Here is a 24,418-nt window from a genome sequence, read left to right on the forward strand (position 1 = left end):
AAAAAAACCTTGAATTGTACGTTGTATGTCACCTTCAATTTGAATGACTATATTATACAGTCTATCAGGAGGAGACACCCGAGTATCAGCAGTTTCAATATTCACGAATATATCCGTTGCTGTCGCCACCAGATATGGACGCAGTGCTTGTCGCACTACTGTAACTTCCGCCGCGCTGTCTAGCAGCGTTAGTGCCCATGTCAGGTTCTGAAGCTGCGTCCGTACCATCTGAGGCATACCTCGCCGTCCGTGCAGCAACTTTCTTCTTTTGAAACGGGGGTCTTTGACCTGCAGACTCATCCTGCTTGCCTTTGCCGTCAGACTGGCGGGGTTGCTCACGACCTTGGGCACCCCTTCCTTTCCCACGGTCTCCGCCACCGGATTGTGAAGCCGATGTTTCCTGTGAAGAACGAGGAGAGCGTTGTTCAGAAACTTGAAATCTATCAGGTGACTTAATACGAGATAGATCGCGCAGATCATATGTGCGTTCGGTAGACGACTGTACCGGTGAGGCAGGACGTGACCCCTGTTTCTGTTGCTGTTTCCCCCGTTTCTTAGCTCTCCAACTTTGCTTAGGAACGTTGGGGCGTTCGTCTTTTGTAGACGAGCTCACCTTAGTTTGCTGTACTATATCAGGAATGATCAGTCGGTTTTACACCCAAGGCACTACGACCCACGGTCCTATATGCCTTCGCAATTACTTTAGCGAACTCTTTGGGCTTGTCGGCGTCATCCACGCAGCCCATCATATTTGCAACTTGGAACTGCATGGCATCTCCTTTGAGGTTGCCCATTACCATGGAGCATACCACATCGAAGCTGTTGACAAGCCTCATTCCCAATTCAATAGCAGCCTCCGCACCATTATTCTCCTGAACCTTTTTGATGACGGATGGTAGCACAGACATAGACGGAGTGGCATAGCACTTCGAATAGGTCGCGGCAAAGACCTTACCCCAGTTGTCACAATCGGCCATATCTGGGAGCAGGTCTTTAGGCAAAGTAATGGTGAGGATCCTGTGTTTCTCCACAGGAGTGGTATTTGGAAAAACCGCTTCCAGTTGGTCAAATTTCTCAGCAAGCCAATAAGGAAATTCATCCTTACTTTGGGGGCGCTTGCCGACCACCGAATTAACCATAACAGGACTAATAACCACCGTGTGGTGGTCCGTAGGTTGTCTCGCAACAGCAGGTGTCCCCACCTGCACGTTTCGTGACACATACTGCACTAAAGCCCTATGGACTGTAATCAGGGCTGTGTGTAATACCCGCAACTCAGCCCCCGTGAGATAGCGGGGATGAGGCGTAAAGCCGGCCAGCACCGGCCATGTGGCCCCTGCAATAGACAACGGGCCCATTCTCGCCGGTGCAACCGCATGGGGAAGGGCGCCATTAAGCCAAATAGTATGCTGCCAGGCAGAGATTTCTTGTGTCCTGTATGGGGTATAGGCCGCAGGCAGCTGTGTGGCAGTATAGGTATGAAACGTATCATCGTCATCAACCGCCGGAAAAGTCACCCATGAGTAAAACAACTCATACGGGTATGACGCATCAGCGCTTACCACAAAAATTACAGCCATCCCATCATTCGGCACCCCATATGTCGTCAAATGACGGCGCAGAGGTACACGGCTATGCGCGGCTATGTCAACCGCCATCAGGACACACTAAAGAGTATCGACGATATCAACAGTAGCACTGGGGTTCAGAAAAAATAACCTTTTTAATGATCAAGCTTGAAGGAACCTATTAGTCGAAACACAGGTAGGTTAAACCATCACTCCCGTTATCCGGAAACCAGAGTGAGGGTGTTGTGGACTAATATAAGCACTACTAAGGCATTTCAAATCAATAGACCAAACGTTAGGTGCGCCATGTTGCAGGGATTCTGCTTATGCACAGAACTATGCGCAGGAACCCAGGCCCTCAGTGAATTGTGGTGTACCAAAAACTCACCTCAGAACCCCTTATCCGACCAGCATCAGTGTCCCATTCGTTATCCGAGGTTTAGCTCGGCGGTCCCAATGTATACACAACCTAGAACAGGCGACTTAGTGTATATCTCAGGAATGGTGGGAATCAGAAATACCTGTTTGTAATTATTCTCATATCAGTCCACAACAGAATAAACAGAGACACGGTAAAAGTTTAAAGAGTTTATTTTAGAAACCTCGTGTCCTAAGATGCAGTAGTTTGGCTAACATAAGCAGACAAACGATTAAAATCAAAACCATCAGCATAGTTACAATACCATAGAAAATGAAAGGAGTAATCCTACTAAAATGACAGTGGATCTAAGCCACCTTCCTTTCTCTAGCAAACTAATAGTATTATTATTAGACTAGTAAAAGGTCTCTAGGCTTGAATGTGGAACCCCATACCGTATAGATCAGCTCAGTGAGATCACATCACAGGATCAGCTAGGCTTTGCTCCTAGGAAAGCTCTTTTTCCGAATGTAATGAAAACATGTAACACTGCAATATTAAAAGCACCCGACTTTCAGGCATTTGCAGCTGCGTGCGTGTTATGGCTAAATAGTGGGCCGATCAACCTGAACCCAACAACATGCACCGTCTAGCGACCCAGACTGTTTCTTTACACTGTGTACAGACCAAGGTCGCTGCTCACTGTTTGGGATGTGAACAACAGACAGTTCTCATGTGAAGCTAAGTCGAGTAAGCATTTCTCAATTTAATAACATGTGACTACAGTGTCGTGTGCAAAAGCAGCAAAAGCGGCAAGATGGCTTTCTAACATCTAACGCGGTTGTGCTAACTTAGCATTGTACATATATAGATAACGATCTTCACTACAACACCTCTCTGGCCACAGGTCAGACCCTGGTAAATGGTACCACAGGTACCCTGGGCACTGTAACCAAGGAAGGCCTCTAAGGGCTGCAGCACTTATTGTGTCACCCTTAGAGGTCCTGTACCTATACACTCACACACTGCCTTTGCAGGCTGCTTGTTTTGGTGCAAAACAAAGTGAAGAGTCGACATGGCACACATCCGTGTGTGCCATGCCTACAACCCACTGCCCTGGCATAGGTCAGCCACCCATCTAGCTGGGTGCACTATACCAGTGGAGAGGGTACAGGTTCATGTGCTCTGTACCCCTACGGTATCCAAGTCCATTCTTAGACACTGTAAGTGCAGTGCTGCCATTAAGAGTATATGGTGCTGGGAGTTTGTCATTACGAACTCCACAGCACCATAATGGCTACACTGAAAACTGAGAAGTTTGGTATCAAACTTCTCAGCTCATTAAACCCACACTGATGCCAGTGTGGGATTTAACGAAAAATGCACACAAAAGGTCTCTTAGAGATGCCCCTCTGAAAAAAGACCAGCCTCTGGTGGTTTCCTGACTGGTACACACCAGCCTGCCACCACAAGACCCGTTTCTGGACCCCTAGGGTGGGAGCCTTCGCTCCCTGAGCCCAGAAACCAAGCCTTTCCTGGGCGGAGTTGTTCACACAATCGGGATTAGGGATTGTGCTCACTCCCCCACATGGGGTGAGCACACCCATTGTGTAGTCACCCTAAGGTCATTAGCCCATTGGCTACTGACCCCGAAACCCCTAAAGGCCCCCTAAATACAGTATTGAGGGGGCAGCCCTGAGCCAAGAAAGCAGATTTCAGTAACCTAAGAAGAAAAAGGACGAAAGAAGACGCCCAGTGGAGGAGACTGCAGAGAACTAACTTGGCACCAGCCCATCCGGCCCGTCTGCAGTTCCTGGAGATCCTGCACCAAAAATTGTCTTGTCCTGCAGCCAACGACCTCCAGAACCGCTGGGAGGACTGACTGCCTTCAACAAAGACCGGATCTCCTGTGAACTGCATCCCTGTTCAAAAGAAAACTCCCAAGACCGACTCTGAGCCTGCTGAGGACAAAGAAACCCGAGGCCTGGAACTACCACCGCACCCGTCGCCTACGGCCCGAGCTTGAGTGGCTTACCGGTCCCAGCGAAGTTCCCCAGCACTCCAGAGTCAGAGTCCACCGTGGGTTGACCCCTCCAGGACTCCCCAACGTCGCCTGGAGCCTCTGCAAGGAGGCCCCTCCCAACTGCGAGTGGCCCGGTAAGGTGAAATCTGACTTCAAAAGACAGCCCTGCATACAGCCCGCCTGCACCCTGGAGAAAAGAACCCGAGGTGCACCTACGTCCCGGTGCCCTCCAAATCACCTGCCCAGCTGTTGGTTCATCACGGAAGTCTTCCTGGACCGAGCCTACAGCTAAACACCAAAAACGAAAATCCCTATTGAAAACAGGACACCCAACGCCAAAACAGCACCCTGCACCCAGCCGACACTGCCGGTGCACTTTGTGTGCTAAACCGGATCCCCCTTTGCCCTGAGCCTAAAACCAGGAGCTTGGCTCCCACAACCAAGTGGCCAGCTAGTCAGCAGCCTCCAATCCGAGGCCCCCTGTCCCCTTTGGATAACATTGGGCCTTCGCACTCTGCACCCAGCCGCCCTAGTGCCGCTGAGGGTGTAACTAGAGTGCCTACTTGACCCTGGAATACCCCTGAGTCTACCCCCAGAGCCTCAACTCCCACTGTCAAATACTTACCCTAAAACTGATAACACTATGTTCGAGGCATGATTACACACTGTGCATAGATCGCCATCTGGTGTTGGGCCCGGCTGTTGCAGTTGTTTTTCTCTTAAAATGTCTTTGGAAGTCACGAGGTATGTGACTCCTCCTTTGGATCATATTGCGCATGGGCTTCGGCTCCATCCTCAGATTGTTTTTATCCGCCATCGGGCTCGGATGTGTTCTTCGCGCTCCAGTTCGGAACCGTTCCAGTTTTCCTGTTCGGCGCGCAATCCTCCCCCTTTCGACGGTATTGTCTCGATCGCGTTCTCCACACTCGACGCGACTCTCAACAATCGAAGTCTCCGATTCCGGTCGTCGACGAAGGCCTTCGGGCCTACCTGGGCTCCGGTCCTGGCTGATGGAAAGGACGCCATTTAAAAAGTGTCCTCGATGTGGGTCGAAGTTTCCCCACACCGATCTCCATGAGGTGTGCAACCTCTGTGCCTCTTCAGAAAACGAGGTAAGGGACTGTCCAGCTTGCGCCTCCTTCCGATCGAAGAAGACGATCTGGGGCTGACGAGCAAGGAGAACAATGGCTTACACGTCGACTTCGATCCCCGACGACATCTTCGAAGAAGGCGTCGATGTTCCGGAACAGCACACCGAACTCGACACCAAAGCACTTGTCGCCGAAGATTGGCACCCGCCCCTCGGCACCGATAACATCCTCGGAGCCGAGCAAGAAGCCGAAAAGCCTCGACTCCCAAACCTCGAAGCCAAAACCCACCTCGGAACTGAGGAAGTCAAGACACTTCTAAACCCCACGGTTCCAAACCAAGAACCAGTGCCGAATCGACGCCTAAAAAACCCACGGCTCCGACACCATTGGCACCGAAGGATCTGCCCCTTACAGAGGAACTGTTTCGGCCCGATCCTTACCAAAAAACCCTCGTAAAGGATCCAAAGACTGGGCATTTGACGCTTAGTACCAAAAAAAGATCACTGGACAAGACTGCACCAGCTCCACCACCAAAAAGGAGAGACTTTGCCACCTCCCCTTTGAGGATTCCGCCACCGCCACCACCACCACCACCACCTCCTCCTCCTCATGATGACATTACCTACGACAAAGGGGACGCGGCGGACAACCAACCAACTGGGGACCCTACTCCTACAGGCTCCCCAGACCCATGGGACGACTACAACATCCCAGACGTCTCGCAGGACGATCTTTACACTTCTAGACCCCCCCCCCCGATCCCCCCTCCCCCGAGGACACAATGGTCTTTAACCAGCTACTCCATAGGGCTGCCCACTACCACGGGGTTGATCTCCACACAGACCCCGTAGAGGAGGATTTCCTCTTAGATACATTTGACACTGCACAGAGGTCCACCTCAATTCTGCCTATGCTTAAGGGGGTTATTAAGCACGCACCAGAGGTCTTTAAAGACCCGGTTAGGGCCAGGGTCATTAACCCTCGCATTGAGAAAAAATATAAGGCCGCCCCAACAGATCCAACCTACATTAAAGGCCCGGCACCACTAGACTCCCTTGTAGTCTCCAATGCGAGGAAACTTGCCAATTCCCAGGTATCCAGATAAGGAGTCTAAACTCCTGGACGCCTCTGGCAAGCGGACAGCGTCCCAAGCGGTCAACAGTCAAGCGCTCCTAGCCAGATATGACAGGGCACATTATGATGAGCTGGAGTCAATAATGCAACACCTCCCTTACAAATATAAACATAGGGCCAACAAACTAATTCAGGAGGGTAAAACTATCACTATTACCTCCATCCGTTGTGGATAAAGTGGTAGCTTGGTCGAGCAGTAAGGCAGTATCAGAGGACAGTGTAAAGCATTTGTTGTACACACTCAGTCAGCAAATGGTCTCACACACTCAAGAACTGAACTCTAGGCCAATGGTTTGTATAAAAAATATATGGTTGTTTTATTTTAGAACCAACAATAGGTATCAAAATATACTTTCTCAGAATGAGATGCTTTAGTTAAATACTTAGCAATAGGCAATTGACTTTTGCAGATAATAGTTAGTTTTGTTGCAATAGGCAACACAATTTCAAACACAATAATACATTGAGCTCAATGGGAATTTTAAGGTATGTGCAATTGATTACTTTCAGGATTACTTTTCTAACTCCAGGACTGGATCCTAGATTCAGCCCTGGGAGGAACAGTTCTTGGAAACAAGTGAGTAAATTAGTTTTAGTTACTGTTGTGATTTTTAAGCAATAGCTTGCTGTTTTAAAAGTTGACACTTAAAAACTTTTTCTAATCAAATTACCAATGTTATCCTATGAAAGGAAATTCACTTAGCAGGTAAGTGGGGTTATGGTTACTTTTTCTAGGTCCGGGTTGGGTCCTAGATCCAGCACTAGTCTACCACCTGTAAGCAGTTGAGAAACTGTGTTTAAGTTACACAGGCGATTTTTAAGGAATATTTATAAGTTTGCAAAATCGACACTTAGAAGAAATTTCACAGAAAAACAGTCAATGGTTTCCTATGGGAGAAAATTCAAGTTACGGGTAAAGTATGTTCTCGTTACTTTTGTAAGCCAGTGCTGGGCTCCTATGCTCAGTACTGGGGCATATATCTAAAACAGGTAAGTAATTGAGTTTTCACAGTTGGTACGATTTTTAAAGAATATTTGTAGTTTGCAAAAATCGACTTTTAGAAGAAATTTCACAGAAAAACAGCCAATGGTTTCCTATGGGAGAAAGTTTAGTGGTAAGTGCGGTTGTAAGTACTTTTCAGGGTCAGTGCAGGGCACCAAGATTCAGCACTGGGATCTCTCATAATAGCAGGTGAGTATTTCTGTTTTCGTTACTCGGTTGATTTTAGGTGAATATTTTAAAGTTTTGAAACTCCACACTTAGAAGAAATTTGAGAAGAAGCCAGTCAATGTTACCCTATGGAAGAAAAGTGAGTTATCGGCTTTTGGGTAAGTATTCAACTGGCAGAGTTAAGGTTCTGGGCACAGACTCTGGTCTCCCAGGGTTAGGTAAGTACACTTGTTACACCCTCTGCGGCACAGGGTCAGCCGGGTGCAGAGTGAGTTAGGCCGAATGTTATCCTATGCGAGGCAGGGGGGGCCTTGGTTGGTGGCTGCTGACTAGCAGGCCACGCGGCTGTGGGAGCTGGGCTCCTGGTCACTCTCTCAGGGCAAATGGGGAAGTAGGTAGGAGTAGAAGTTGCACTGCCAGGGCCACTCGAGCAGCTGGGTGCATGGTGCTTTTGAGCCTTCGTGCATTCAATGGATTTCAATGGGAAAGCTCAAGTACGAACAAAGGCTGTAAGCTCGGGACGAAGATTCTTCAGGTGCCACCACCACTTTGAGAGGTAAATTGGGTAGTTGGAGGATAGGTGGGTAACTGCCAGAGTGCCTCTCCAAGATGCACATTAAGTAGCTAATTGGAGAATACCATAGACGCTCACCATCCACTCTTGTCTTGATGTGGCTTTCACAGGTGAAACGCTGGATGTGGTGAAGAAACATTGTGTTTGAGGCATGTGAGCTGTAGAAGGCATGTGAGCTTTAGATCACATGCTGTGCATAGCCCGCCATCTGGTGTTGGGTCCGGGTGTTTGCACTTTGTTTTTGTTCGAAGAAGTTTTTCCTATCACGAGGTAGGCGACTCCTGCTTTCGGTGATCGTGCGCATGGGCATCGGCTCCATCATTAGATTTTTTTTCCCGCCATCTCTTTCGCATGTGTATTGCTGCGCTCCGGTTCGGAACCGTTTCTCGGGACCCTACAACTCGCAATCCCTCCCCCTCGACGGTATTGTTAACGATTGCTGCTTTCCATTTTTTCACGTATCGCCTCAACTCGAAACAACTTCAGAAAACTAGTGGTGGGCCGTCTGGCCTACCCGTGCAGACAGCGCCAGCAGTCGATGGAACGGACTCCTTTCAAGTTCTGCCCCGGATGTCGTGCTAAGTTTCCACGCTCCGACTTGCACGACGTGTGCCACCTCTGCCTGTCCCCAGAACACGACAAGAAGGACTGCGATGCGTGCCGATAGTTTCGATCGATGAGATGCAGCACCAAAGCGGCTCTGCACCTGACATCTTCGGAGAAGATTCCAACACAGAACATCAAGCTCAAGTAGCCGAGGAAGTAGAAGAACATGTCTCCGTGTCAGAAGCCGACTCCGACATGCAGGAAGAGGAGCAGGTTACTCTGGGTCAGTGTACCATGAGTAAAGATACCCCCTTGCACTCCCAACAGACAAAGAAAAAAGGCTCCGGTCCCTCCTCTGCCTTGGGGCCAAGGTCGGCACTGACAAAGTTTCCGACGCCCCACCCTCCGGCCCGGCTTCGACACACAAAGACCAGCCTTCCGGCTCGAGCCGAACCGACACCTTCGGCATCGAAATCAAAACATCTAGTATTATTATTATTATTATTATTGAGTCTTGTATAGCGCGTGGTTACCCTTGGGCATCCCAGCGCTCGTCCAGAGTACACACCAAACCAGCAGAGCACTAAGCAGGGAACAGATGAGTCTTTAAAAGTTTGCGAAATCGCAAGGTGCCAGTTTCGGAGCGAAGGGCATGTGGAAGGGAGTTCCATAATGCTGCCACGTTGACGGAAAATCTTATACCGCCAGTCCTGGCTTTTTTTACTTTCGCGACTTGCAAGAGATGTTGGTGGTCTGAGCGGAGGGCGCGAGAGGCCTTATAAGGTTGGACCATACTCCGCAGGATAGGGGGCCCTTTTCCCTGCAAGATTTTGTGAGCCATGCAGAGTGCTTTAAACTTCACCCTCTCTCTCACAGGGAGCCAGTGGAGCGCCTTCAGCACAGGTCGAGCTGACTGCCGCCTGGGAAGGTCCGTCAAAAGCCTGGCGGCAGCATTTTGCCCTTGTTGCAATTTGTTTAGATTTGATTCTGGAGCCCCCAGAAACAACGCATTGCTGTAGTCCAGCCGTGAAATGATGAGACCCTGGATTAGTAACCTCCTAGTGGCCATCGGGAGGAGGGGTAGGATCTTCCGGGCTGACCGGAGCAGGCAGAAACACACGCCTGCGGTCTTTTTTGCGTGTGTCTTGAAGGATAGGTCCTACTCCAGCCACACCCCCAAGCTCTTAATCTCCTGTTTTGGGGTAGGTGGCGCTCCCAGACAGCTAGGCCAGCTACTAGGGGACAAGGAGGGAGGGGAGTTCCCCAGCATCATCAGTTCGGTTTTTGAACCGTTAAGTTTAAGTGCTGAGTTGCACATCCAGGTGAAGACCCTGGCTAAACATGTGTGCAGCAGGTCGGGTTGGTTCGCCGGCTGGGGAAGCCCAACCACCAACTGGGTATCATCCGCATAGCTGATGATCTTGATACCCAGTGGCAGTACCACACTCTCCAATGGGGCCATATAGATATTAAATAGTGTGGGGCTCAGCGATGAGCCCTGTGGCACACCACACTGGAGGGGAACCGATGTTGACTTCCCGTGGCCTTCCCAGACCTCAAACGTCCGATCTTCTAAGAAGGACGCGAGCCATTTCAGGGCCAACCCGGAGACCCCCACCCCCGACAGCCGCTGGAGTAACACCTGATGGTCTACGGTGTCAAATGCCGCACCAAGGTCCAGGAGGATCACTGCCACCGATCCCCCTGAATCCAAAATGCTCCTGGCATTCTCCACGACTGCCAGCAGGGCAGTGTCCGTTCCCTGGCCAGGGCGAAATCCCGTTTGGGAGTCACCCAAGAGAGAGTTGGATTCCAGAAAACCCGAAAGGCGCCTATTCACAAGTTTCTCCGCCACCTTGCTAAGGCCGGGGAGCAGGGAGATAGGCCTAAAATTAGCAAGGTCAGCGGGGTCCAGGCTGGGCTTCTTCAGGAGGGCCTTAACTACCGCTCCTTTCCAGCTGGGAGGCACAACTCCTTGGGTGAAGGATAGGTTCAAAAGGTCCGTCACTGGGCCGCCGATGGTAGAAGCTACCTGCTTCAGGTATTTCATCGGTACCGGATCTCTCGGAGACCCACTCTTCAGGGTCACCAAGACCCCAAGAGCCTCGTCCACAGTGACTGGACCAAAGGAGTCCAGCTCTGCTGTCCTCACCCCAGGCTGAGACCCAGGGTTGCATTCGGAGGATTGCTCCTGCACTAACCGAGGGAGGGACGCCAAGATGTTTTCTATCTTAGATTTAAAGAACGTGGCTAATTCTGAGCATTTTTCACGCGGGTTGTCATGAGTGACCGGAGGTTCGGGGGTTTGCAGAAGTTCTCTGATGACCTTAAACGACTCTTTCGAGGAATTAGAAGAGAGTCCTATTCTCTCCTCAAAGAACTTGGATTTCGCTGCCCGGATGGCGGATTTGTAGATGTTAAGTGCTGCCCGGTATTCTCTCCGGCTCACTTCGCCCCAGTCCCTCCTCCAGATCCGCTCCTGCCTCTTGCAACCCTTCCTCAAAGCTCTAAGCTCTGGCGTGTACCAGGGAGCTGAGCCCACTCTCTTACCCCTGGTGAGTAGTCTTTTCTTAGGGAGGATAGCATCGAGCGAGTTGGTCAACCAGGTGTTTAAGTTCGCATCAGCGACTAGCGGGTCAGGCACGGGGGGGGGGGGGACGTGTCACCTCCAAGTGTACTGCCCAGGTGTCCACTGGGAGCCTAGACCAGGCTCTTTCCACCGTGTATACTCTAGGTGTAGGTACCACTGGGACATCAAACTGCCACAGGGCCGGAACCATAAAATGATCTGTCCAGGGCAGAACCAGCGCGGGCAGTACTTTAAGGCATTCCGAGTTCGAAAGAATGGGGTCGAGCAAGTGTCCCTTCCCGTGCGTTGCACCTGAATTGAACAGGTTAATCTCGAATGCTTTCAGATCACCCTGAAGATCTACTGCTAGAGAGTCAGAGGGGTCATCAAAATGGATGTTAAAGTCACCTAGTGCCACAAAGCTGACTGTGGAAGAGGCAAGAAGCGCGACCGTTTCAAGAAAAGAGTTGAGGAAGTTGCCCATGGTCCCAGGTGGGCGATAGACAAGGAGGCCTGCCAAGGAAGCGGTATGCGACAACCATAGAGAGAATGGACAGCTCTCACAGTCGCTCATCCCTCCATCCTGGACCTTACAGGTTAACGTATCCCTGTAAAGGATGGCAATACCACCTCCCCGCCCTACTGGTCTATCTAGGTGAGATATAAGAAAGCCTGGTGGAAGTGCTCTGACCATATCCGGGCCGGAGCTGGAAGAGATCCAGGTTTCTGTTAAAAACAAGACGTCCAACTCGTGGTCGAGAATGAGGGAATTAATTTCTGTCACATGACTAGGGAGGGACCGACAGTTCAACAGGGCCATTGACAACAAACAATTGTCTTTGGCCGTTACCAGACCCGTAGTAACGATTCCACTGTTACCAAAGAATCCTCCTTCCTCACCAAAAGGCTCGGAGCCGAAACCGGCAAGTAAGGAAAAAGACACTCCGTCTAAAGAGCCTCGGTCTGATGCTCCGCCCTCAGATCCGAAACAGAAAAACTGGTTATACACCCTGATACAAGACATATACAGGACATATCTATGCCACCCTACCAAAGAAACGAAAAATAGACCAGACAGAGGATTACCACATTCCTCTCAAAAGGAAAAGTGTGGGTACTAACCCTTCTCCCACTTACATTCCACCCACTTCTCCCACTGATCCCAATTTACTTATTACACCTTCAGATTCACCACCACTACCACTATCGCCTGACCCACAGGATGGAGGGGGATGGGGGATCAGGCAGAAGACATTGACCCTTGGGAGGATAATCATAGTGAACCCATTACAGATAATGACCCTGATCTGTATCCGTCTAGATCCTCCCCACCTGATGATAACATTGGATATGTCAAGCTTCTTAATGGGGCTGCTCAATATCATGGGGTGGAGCTCCATAAAGAGAACTTAAAAGAGGATTTCCTCTTTGAGACCCTTACTACCTCTCAATGGGCCACTCATACATTGCCAATGCTTAAAGGCATGTTAAAACACACAGATAACATATTTAAAGATCCTGTGAGGGCAAGAATTATTACACCTAGGGTGAAGAAAAAAATATAAGCCTGCTCCTACAGACCCTGCTTATGTCAGAGGTCAGTTGCCCTTAGACTCACTTGTGGTTTCCAACGCTCGCAAGAGAACTAACTCACAGACCAAAGGTGAAGCTCCTCCTCCCGATAAAGGAGTCTAATCTAATGGATGCCTCTGGAAAAAAGAGTGGCTTCACAAGCAGCCAATCATTGGTGCATTGCCAATGCTCAAGCTTTACTGGCTCGCTACGATAGGGCTCATTACGATGAGTTGGAAAAACTCATGCAATTCCTGCCTGATGAACACAAGAATAGGGCAAATGATCTTATCCAAGAAGGTAAATTCATCACCAATACATCTATCAGGTGTGCCCTAGACGCAGCGGACACTGCAGCCTGTGCAGTAAATACCAGCGTACTCCTACGTAGACGTGCTTGGTTGAGAATCTCAGGATTCAAGCCTGAGGTGCAAACTTCCATTCTCAACCAACCATTTGATAAGGAACATCTCTTTGGGCGAGCGGTTGATACCTCGCTAGAGAAAATGAAAAAAGACACGGAGGTCGCTCAGTCCATAGGGGCTTTGCAATTACCTACAAATAGGGGTTCCTTTTGCTGCTCCTTTTACAGGGGTGGTTCCAAAAATATATCCACTGAAAATCCCTCCTCCCCATACAACAGCAATAACCAATCCCCCCTCAAGAGTTTATTTCAGAGGAGGTTTTAGCGGGAACAACGGTAAGGAACGAGGCAGAGGCAACTCCACCTGCACTTCCCCCGCAAACAAACTGACTTCCTTCTGTTACCCCCTGATCATTCTACTCCTGTCAGGGGACGTCTCTCACAATTTCTAAGTGTCTGGAATTCAGTCACCTCAGACAAGTGGGCACTACAAATTATCCAGTATGGTTACTGCCTGGGGATTACAGACACTCTCCCAAATATTCCTCCAAGATCACATGCAATGTCACAAGAGCATCTTACCATTCTGAGGCAAGAGGTTCTCTCTCTGTTAGAAAAACACGCTATAGAGCCAGTCCCATTACAATACCAAGAGATTAGAGTATATTCCCTGTACTTTTTAATTCCCAAAAAGGAAGGCTCTCTCAGGCCTATATTAGACCTCAGAGAATTAAATCTGTACATTCAGTCTTACCACTTTCACATGATCACACCCTGCTCACCGCAAATACCTCAGGTTTATGGTAGACTGCCAACATTATCAATTTAAGGTCCTTCCATTCGGAGTAACTACCGCACCCAGGGTTTTCACAAAATGCGGCTCATCTAAGAAGCTAGCACATCCATGTCTTCCCTTATCTAGACGACTGGCTCATAAAAGCTATCTCCCAGCAAAGTTGTCTACGACACACTCAAAAAACAGTACAACTACTTCACCCCCTAGGGTTCACAGTAATTCTTACTAAGTCTCATCTCCAACCGTCCAAAATACAAGTGTATTTAGGAGCCACAATAGACACTCACAAAGCTCTAGCGTGTCCCAATCCAGTCAGAATCTGCAACATGCATATTCTAATCTCTCAGTTTCAGCCCCAACACTCATTATCAGCTCAAGTGTTTAAGCAACTGCTAGGAATGATGGCGTCTTGCATCTTATTTGTTCCTCACGGAAGACTCCAAATGTGTCCCCTTCAAGTGTGCTTAGCATGTCAGTGGAACCAGGCTTAGGGTCAGTTATCAGATCTGGTATTTTTGGATCACCGCACCCATCACTCTCTACACTGGTGGAATACACAAAACCTTTCAAAAGGGTGGCCCTTCATCGACCCAGTTCCACAGATAGTGCTAACAGATGCATCGCTCATTGGCTGGGGAGCTCACCTCCAAAAGCACACTATTCAGGACATAAGGACTCTGCAACAAAACCAACTACACATAAACCTCTTGAGCTGCTAGATATTTTTCTAGCGCTCAAAGCATTTCAACCTCCTCTAGTAGGCAAAGCGGTCCAGATTCACACAGACAACATGACAGCAATGTACCACATACAGAAACGTGGGAGTCAAGGGGGGGGGGGGGGGGACACTCTCTCCAACTGTCACAATTAGCTCCGAAAATCTGGAGATGGACGGTAACTCACAAAATATATCTCCTTGCAGAACACCTCCCAGGAGTAAACAACCAGATTGCAGATCTGCTCAGTCAATGACAACAGATCCACGAATGGGAACTCCACCCTCAAGTTCTCCTTCCATTCTTTCAAATATGAGGCTTCCCAGAGATAGATCTGTTCGCCACACATCTAAACGCAAAATGCCCAAGCTTTGCGTCCAGGGATCCACACCCATTGTCCAAAGGCAATGCAATATGGCTGAACTGATCAGTGATATTTGCTTACACTTTTCCGCCTCTCCCACTCATTCCATTAGTTGGTCAGAAGCTCAGACAGCAATTCCGGACACTAATCTTAGTTGCTCCCACATGGGCCCGTCAACCCTGGTTCACAACCCTGTTGGAGTTATCAGTAGTTGATCACCAAAAACTACACATTACTCCCAATCTCCTCACACAGAACCATGGAGGAGTAAGACATCCAGAGCCCACTCATCTTATCCTTGCGATCTGCCACCTGAAATCTTAGTTTGTCTACCTCAATCTTCCACCAGATTTCCTGAATATCATCAGACTAGACACCCTACTACAAGCGCATGCTATGCAGCAAAATGGAAGCGGTTTGTGATATACTGTAATAACAATCAAATCGATCCGCTGGACGTTTCAATCCAAAACATCATGTGCTATCTGTTACATCTACAGTGTTCCAATTTAGCGTACACATCCATACGCTTACATCTTGCTGCAATAGCCGCATATCTGCAGAACAGACAACATCTGTCTCTTTTCAGGGTGCCTGCTATTAAAGCATTAATGGAAGGAATAGAGTAATTCCCCCAAGTCTTCCACCTGCTCCAATGTGGAATCTCAACATTGTCCTTACCAGACTCATGGGTCCACTTTTTGAGCCATTTCACAGATGCGAACTACAATTTCTCACTTGGAAGGTAAGTTTCCGCATAGCCATCACATCTCTGAGGAGAGTGGGTGACCTTCAGGCACTAACCATATAACCATTTTTACAAATGCATCAAAACAAAGTAGTTCTTAGGAATAACCCCAAATTCCTACCTAAAGTCGTTTCTGCCTTTCATATCAACCAATCTGTTGAGTTGCCTGTGTTCTTCCCTCAACCAGATTCAGTGGCAGAACGCGCTCTTCACACTCTAGATGTGAAAAGAGCATTACTGTACTACATTGAAAGAACAAAACCTTTCCGTAACACTAAGCAACTATTTGTTGCTTTTCCTCCACCACATAAAGGCAATCCTATATCAAAATCCGGTATTGCAGTGTTGATAGTCAAGTGCATTCAAACATGTTACATTAAAGCAAAACGCACATTGACAATTCCCCCTAGAGTGCACTCCACCCACAAACTACGGGCCTCTATGGCATTTTTAGGAAACATACCCATAGATGACATCTGCAAAGCTGCTACATGGTCTACACCACACACATTCGCAAAACACTATTGTGTAGATGTATTAGCTAGACAACAAGCTAGTGTGGGACAAGCAGTTATACGTACACTATTTCAGATGGCTGCAACAGCTACAGGTGAGCCACCACTTTGGAAGTTACTACTATACAGTCTATGCACAGCATGTGATCTACAGCTCACATGCCTCGAACGGAAAATGCTACTTAGCACAGTATGCATCTGTTCTTGGCATGTAGAGCTGTGGAGTCACATGCGCCCACCCACCTCCCCGGGTACCTGTACCTGTTACAGTGATATCTTACTTGGGTACAATTTATATGGACATATCTCTTACTTCTCTTACTAACTCCATCCTCACCCTCTGCGGAAAAACAATAGAATGATTGAGCCGATGCACACTATCTCCGAAAGGAAGAGTCACCTACCTCGTGACTGGAAAGACTTCTTTGAACAAAAACAAAGCGCAAACATCCGGAACCAACACCATATGGCGGGCTATGCACAGCATGCAACTCTACAGCTCTACATGCCAAGAACAGATGCATACTGTGGCAAGCAGCATTTTCCTACAGGTGTGTAACCTTTTCACCTGTGCAGCCGCTCTTTCTGCTCTAAAGTGTTAAGTGATTTATTATGTGTGCTTAATTAATAACCTTGATGTCTTTGTATTTCTTAGATTTGTCTGCATATTTTAGTGTAAATGTATCTTGCTTTAGTTTCAGGATACGGCCAAAATCAGTTTGGAGTTCCTCCTATGCCGCCTAATCAGATGGGCGGGGTGCCAACAGGAAAGCACATGGTAAGGGACTCCAGTAGCTGCGTAGTTTCTGATAATTACATTCTTTGTAGTATGCCACTCACTATATGTTGTCTATTTTTTCACTATCTTATTTTCCCTCAGTTTTCTCACCAGATGCAGCAGAAGTTGCAGTACCAGCACTCTTTCCCCCCGGGACCAATGTCGGGTTCGATCTTCAGCCCTCACCAGCAGCATCACCACCTTGGCAACATGCCCCCTTTCCCGGATGAGCCCATGCTGAAGGGGGCTCCCTTCACCAACTGGTCAGTCTCCCACGATTCGCCTGCCCCCAAGTTTCCCAATCATTTGACCTCCAAAGCGTCTCCTTCTGGGCCAGGCTCTACTCCCACCACTTCCTCAGATGACGAGGAACATAACGGAGGCAGCTCCAAGTAAGCACTGTAACCCACCCGTTCTAGCACATTTCATGTGTTCAGAATGTCCCGGGTGCTCTTCCAGCCCCCTCCCTATTGATCAGTAGTCGTAGGCAGGTAGAAGGACCATGTTAATGCTACTTGTGGGGCAATGCTTCTGAAGAAGTGTAATGGAAGGTATTGCTCTATTGGAATTATGGCATCTGTAGTTTGTCTACATATGAATCACATTTTTCTTAATAATTGTCACTGCTGTTGTGCTGTGTGATATGCATTTTGTTTGCATTGCTCTGGCAATGTCAGATGCATTTTAAACCAATAGAGTGTAGCACGTCTTGTTCTGTTCTCCAGTAGCTGCGCCTCTTTCAGCCTTAGTTTGTCAATATATAAATCACATTCCTCTTAAGAATTTTCAATGCTGTTGTGCTGCGTGCTATGCTTTTTCTTTGCATAGCTGTTGCAATTTTAGATTAATTAGAGCGCAACAAAGCAGTAAATCTCATTTTACTGTCATGCAGCTGCCCTCTTTTCCCACTCTGATTTTTCCAAGCTGATGTGTGGTCTAGCAGGAAACTGTTTATCTTAGAAGCAACATGAATGATTCAGAGCCATAAGGCAAAACACCTGTTGAATTTCCTTTCATAATGAGGCAAATGGCAAAAATTGTGAGTTCTGGTAATCTGTGAGACAGTGGCAGATGTGCCGTGCTGAAACATATGAAATTCAGCTGCCATGTTTAGCAGTGGCTTAGGATGTTTTAATGTGTTAGTTCAAAGGTTGTTACTGTTTGCCCATTGAGTGCAAATAAAGTCTTTCTGGAATTTTCATTCTGGAATTTGCTGGTGCAGGTACAATCATGCTGCTATACTATTTTCTGCACTGGGAATGTATTTTAAGTATCTCACAGTGGTTTTATCACATCATGAGTAAACGTTTGATCTGCATTATAGAATCATTTTTTGCTGGCTTCTCAGAGTATTACCTTAGAGCACATGCGGTTTCACAGGTTTCCTAGTGTTGACTGGAGTGATTTTTTTGTTTCTGATCATTTTTCAATCATTCACCTTCTTTCTTTGAGAAGCACTTCACCTTTTGGAGCAAAAAGGCAGTCTCAGATCTCCACATGGTCTTTGTTTTGTACCACCCAGCTTCAGATTCCTTGAAAAAGCACAGTATTAGATGAAATGGCGTAAGATTCAACGGGACGCTTCAAGACAGAAGAGCAAACAAAGAGCAGAAGAAAATTGAAGAAACATCCCCTCAGCTTCTCCCTCTGAGAAAGCAGTGCCTGAAAGGACTACCCAGGGGGAGATCCAAAGAAAGACCACCACAAGGGAACTGATGTCAGAATGCTGACAAGGGCTTCTTATGGCTCTGATGAAGTCATGCGGAGCTGTGGTATTATGACGTCCAGGACGTCCTAATGCTATGGCTCAGCGTGACGTATTGGGGTATCTTTCATAGATTCACATGCCTCAATCGTTCCCCATCGTCGAGATGGGAGTCCCACAGTAAAATATTCAAGCAGTGCTTCAAGCACTTCATAGTCTATAATGGCCCAAAACCATGTAAACAGTAGCCCATCTATGTCTTTTTTAAAGAAAAGACTCAATGTTGGCCTCCAGCCAATCAGCTGCTAGCACCCTCTAGAACACTCCCAGCAGAGGCAAGTTCTCCTCAGATTTTCACAGCACGTCGTGTGGAAGGGAGTCTCCTTGAGTGCTACTCAGTTTTCTCTAAAGCAAATCTTGACATCATGTCAGACAAAAAAGGCCTTTTCCAGCCTTGTAAAGCCTGTGGTACGAAAAGGGTCCATGTGGGGCATCCACACAAGGAATATATTTATTGCCTTTATCCAAGGCATGAGGTGAGAGATTGTAAGATCTGTCGCACCCTCTCAAATAAGACCCTCAAGGACAGAGAGGGAAGGTTGTTATTGTGGCTTCAAACCACTAAACAACAGTCAGTCTTCTGATGAAGAAGAGGACAGAGCCTCTACATCCCATATAAGGGCTAGATCCAAGGACAGTTCCTTAGGTGAAGGAAGAAAACCTCATAAGTCTTCCCAGGACTCAAAGGCTTCAAGGAAGGAAAAGGTTGCCAAGCACGCCTCTGCGCTGGCGTCATCTGTGCCTACTACACCTGTCAGGAAGGAAGTAGATTGTCCTAGAGCCTCCTCATCAGATCCTGTGGGTAAGAAAACCTTTAAAAAGTCATCGACGCTAGTATAGCGATCCGTTTGCGTCTCGTCCATTTTCGATATCTGCACAGGACCTATTACACACGACAGCGGCTGTGGCGGGCGGGTCTCATAGCCTCCCCGGACTGTCTTCGGTGTGGGCGAGAGGTGGGGTCATTGGTGCACACAGTCTGGCACTGTCCTACAGTACACTGGTTTTGGGGGAGAGTGTTGGGGTGTTTATCAGAAGTGCTGGGCTGGGATCTCCCGGTAGACCCCAGATTGGTGTTGCTCCATGTTATGGCGGATATTGGGGGTAATATCTATAAACGTCATTTGCTGCTCCTGGGTCTAACGACGGCCAAGCGGGGATCTGGCTCGGGCGTGGAAGGCCCCGGCAGCTCCCTCTCTTAATGTTTGGAAACAAGGCCTCGATTTCAATATGCGCCTGGAGCTTCCGATCTTTAGGGCGCGAGGGTGTCCTCGGAAACACTTCAAGATCTGGAAGCGGTGGGCTGATTATAGGGGCATTTTCCTTGCACCGGTTCCTGCGGATGGAGATTTGGGGCCTATTTGAAGGTCAAGCGTGGTGCTGTGCTCTAATTGTACTGGGATGGTTCTGGTGGTGTCTGGCGGTGGCGCGGTCCGGGGGTGGGGGGGGTGGGGGGGGGTTGGTTGGGATGATGGGGGATGGGAAAGGAGGGGGGTTTTCTTGATTGTTGATGTATGAATAGCTCTCCATTGTTCCTTTATCTGATAAACTGTTAAGAGCTGTTGCTAGCTATTATGTGGCAGATCCCCTGGGTATACAGGGGCCTGCAGCCTTTGCCTTCTTGACCAATAAAAAGTGTTGTTAAAAAAAAAAAAAGTCATCGACAACAGTTTCTCTCTCATCGTGACATTGTGTGACATAGACATGGTCATCGACGGCAACTGTGACGACGATGGCGATCCACGCTCCTATACTGTCTTCTGGAGTCTCCACGTCGACGACAAGAACCCCATTGTCGTCGAGGACCGTCGACACCCTCTCGTCGACTGGAATACCATCGGCGAAGATCCTGACGACAATTGACTCATCAACGAGTGGCCCGTCATCGACAGAGGCACCGTCGATGAAGATACCGTTGACGGCTACACAGTCGACGATGATACTCCAGTCACCAGAGTAACTAAGACATTGCTACGCCCATCCATGCAGGAGTATAGCAAAGTTTCGCCTTTGCTTCTGTCACATCTGTTGGAAGGTTATGTAGAAGAGGAGGAGGATGATGATGGTCTTTATGGGGTGGCTCGCAGCCCACCTGAGCTTCATGTGAAGTGTTAGGAGGATGACGACGACGAAGATGAAGACTATCATGATGAGATTCAATATTATCAACAAGGATATATGGCCCGCGTCACAGTTACCAATGTAGCTTTCAGTCAGAACCACTCCACAGGGACATGGCCCATCTACCACCATTGTTGTTTGAAGATCTGCAGGCCATGTTAGCGGATTACATATGAGGTTTCCACTGCAGCAAAATCAACCAGACAGACCGGTACTTCAGGTGGATCCTACAGTTACACCAGGTCCTCAACCGCCTAGCACACCTTTGAATATGCCGGACCCGGGAACAGTCAACCCTGAAGCACAAGACACTTCCTCCTCAGAAGAGGATAGAGAGGAAGGTGAGCTTCCGGATGCAGTATCTGCTCCTGACCCATGGGATGACGTTATTTCAACTCCATATCCTCCTCCACACCTTCCATCAGACTCTCCTTAGGAAGATATCGCGGCATTTCATAACCCAATGCAGAGGGCAGCCAGCAGGTTTAATCTGCCTATTGCAGTAAAACAGACCAAATGTTTCCTATACGACTTCAAGGAAGACACAAGGAAATTGTTACGCTCCATACCTATTATAGACCATATATGGCAGGTGGGCATGAGGGCATCAGGATAATGAAAACACCAGCGTCCATACCACCAGTGCTGCCCTGTGTTGAGAAGAAGTATAAGGCTCCGGATGATTCTCTATCTTGCCTTATTGGGCATCATAAGCCGTATTCGGTCATCTCTCGGGCTGCACAAAGACGATCTAAAAACCCTGCTACCCCAATTACTACCTCCCTGGATAAGGAAGGGCGTAAAATGGACATTCTAGGAAAACGATTTTCTTCGATGGCAGCTGTGACAATCAGGGCAACGAATGCTCTAGCCATTATCGGCCGCTATGACCGCCAGATGTGGTCTGACATGGCAGGGCTAATACACCTTAACCCTGAAGATAAAAGGCAAGAAGCGCGTAAGATAGTACTGGAAGGTGAGTGTGCAGCTTCAGAAACCATTGACTGTGCCCTTGACGTGGCCAATACTGACTTTAGACAGCTTGCGGGAGCTGCTGTGCTCCTACGTCAAGGATGGCTGAAAGCAACCATGAGGTGCAGACAAAGGTTTTGGAAATTTCGACAGTGACTCACTCTTCGGAAAGCACATAAATGAGGCACTATTGGCAATTAAAAATGATAGACACCGCAAAATCGTCGGGCGCTCTACAGTTCAGAAGTGTATCGTTCAGAGGTGCTAGAAGGCAAGGATTCGCCACTTACAAAGGAGGTTACCAGAGGGCTCAACAATATCAACCATACCAGTATCTATATTGATAATCTTGTATTCCTCCATCTTATCGCCAACCATCTACAGCTGGTTTCTCTTGCCATGGAAGGCCGCAAGCGAACACCTTAACAAGGCAGTGATTCAGGCAGAAAATAATGATCATATCAGGGTACCAACCCCTCTCCCCTCCCGGCCTGTAGGTGTTAACATTTCCAGTTATGTACACCAGTGGCGCGAAATAACATCAGATCGCTGGGTGTTGGACATTGTCATCAACGGTCACACTCTAGATTTCTTTCAACGCCCGCCAACTACTCCACCCAAAGGTCACTCCTCCCTCGTCTTCACTTGCTACGAGAGGAAGTCTTGTCCATGCTTGTCGAAGAAGTGATAAAGGAGGTGCTAAACTCTCAAAAGGGAAAAGGTTTTTATTCTCGTTTTTTCCTAATAAAGAAATCTGGAGAATGGAGACCGATTCTGGACTTGAGGAATCTCAACAAGTTTTTTAAGAAAGAGGCGTACAGAATGGTAACGCTTTCTGACATCCTGTGCGATTAAACAACGGAGATTTCATGGCTTCGCTCGACATGGAAGACGCATATTTTCATATCCCAATCCATCAACCTCCGAAATTCTTAAGATTCACAATGGCTGGTACCCACTATCAATTCAAAGTACTTCCATTTGGCTTTAAATCAGTACCACGGATCTTCACGAAGTGTCTGGCGCCAGTAGATGCTGCCCTGTGATCTCAGGGCCTTCAAGTATTCTTGTATCTCGACGACTGGCTGCTTTAAGCAGCAACAACAAACAAATGATGGACGGAATGCTGACAATGCAGACATTCTCCCCCAGTCAAGAGATCTGGGTTAAATCCATCGTTCTTTTGCCCACCACGCCACCCCAGTTCAGACATGGCCATATGCAAATCAGTCTTAACCCTGTGCCTCATGGGAACAGTCCAGCCCGAACTGCCAAGCCATGTCTTCCCTGGACCGGAATCTAGCATCCTAGGACTGGTTTCTGGCTATCAGCCGTCATCAGCCAGGATAGCTTGACTCCAGTGGCGTAGTGAGCACGGGTCCCACGTCTGGGAATACCCATCCCACTTAGGGCGAAAAGCGTTACAACAAACAAATGATGGACGGAATGCTGACAATGCAGACATTCTCCCCCAGTCAAGAGATCTGGGTTGAATCCATCGTTCTTTTGCCCACCACGCCACCCCAGTTCAGACATGGCCATATGCAAATCAGTCTTGACCCTGTGCCTCATGGGAACAGTCCAGCCCGAACTGCCAAGCCATGTCTTCCCTGGACCGGAATCAAGCATCCTAGGACCGGTTTCTGGCTATCAGCCGTCATCAGCCAGGATAGCTTGACTCCAGTGGCTTTCGCTTTGTTCGCCATAAGTTGGCAGGGTATGCTCAGACGTGAGTCCCTTGCTCACTTTGCCACTGGATTCAAGCAAGCCTGGCTGAAGACGGCTGAACTGCCAGAAACCGGTCCTAGGAAGCTTGTTTCCGGTCCAGGGAAGACATGGCTTGGCAGTTCGTGCTGGACTGTTCCCATGAGGCACAGGGTCAGACTGATTTGCATATGGCCATGTCTGAACTGGGGTGGCAGAGTGGGCTAAAGAACGGTGATGGATTAAACCCAGATCAGTTGACTGGGGGTGAGTGCTTGCACTGTTCAACACTCCGTCCATCATTTCCTTTGGTTTTCGCTTTGTTCGCCATAAGTTGGCAGGGTATGCTCAGACGTGAGTCCCTTGCTCACTTTGCCACTGGATTCAAGCAAGCCTGGCTGAAGACGGCTGAACTGCCAGAAACCGGTCCTAGGAAGCTTGTTTCGGGTCCAGGGAAGACATGGCTTGGCAGTTCGTGCTGGACTGTTCCCATGAGGCACAGGGTCAGACTGATTTGCATATGGCCATGTCTGAACTGGGGTGGCAGAGTGGGCTAAAGAACGGTGATGGATTAAACCCAGATCAGTTGACTGGGGGTGAGTGCTTGCAATGTTCAACACTCCGTCCATCATTTCCTTTGGTTTTCGCTTTGTTCGCCATAAGTTGGCAGGGTATGCTCAGACGTGAGTCCCTTGCTCACTTTGCCACTGGATTCAAGCAAGCCTGGCTGAAGACGGCTGAACTGCCAGAAACCGGTCCTAGGAAGCTTGTTTCCGGTCCAGGGAAGACATGGCTTGGCAGTTCGTGCTGGACTGTTCCCATGAGGCACAGGGTCAGACTGATTTGCATATGGCCATGTCTGAACTGGGGTGGCAGAGTGGGCTAAAGAACGGTGATGGATTAAACCTAGATCAGTTGACTGGGGGTGAGTGCTTGCAATGTTCAACACTCCGTCCATCATTTCCTTTG

The 24,418-nt window shown here is 48.4% G+C and overlaps 1 protein-coding gene across 2 annotated transcripts in view; it reads left to right on the forward strand.

Annotated features, from left to right (window-relative positions):
- Positions 1-24,418, forward strand: part of FAM120C (family with sequence similarity 120 member C) — a 901,961-nt gene that overhangs the window by 200,086 nt on the left and 677,457 nt on the right. The window contains exons 6-7 of one of the 2 annotated variants that reach the window (XM_085629861.1): positions 16,805-16,887; positions 16,990-17,150. In XM_085629861.1, coding sequence (XP_085485987.1) covers positions 16,805-16,887; positions 16,990-17,150 — 244 coding nt within the window. Of the gene's footprint in view, positions 1-16,804; positions 16,888-16,989; positions 17,280-24,418 lie in introns of both variants that reach the window. The other variant, XM_085629860.1, reaches the window with a different exon arrangement.

Source organism: Triturus cristatus, chromosome 10 (assembly GCF_964204655.1).
Source record: "Triturus cristatus chromosome 10, aTriCri1.1, whole genome shotgun sequence".
Lineage (NCBI taxonomy): Eukaryota > Metazoa > Chordata > Amphibia > Caudata > Salamandridae > Triturus > Triturus cristatus.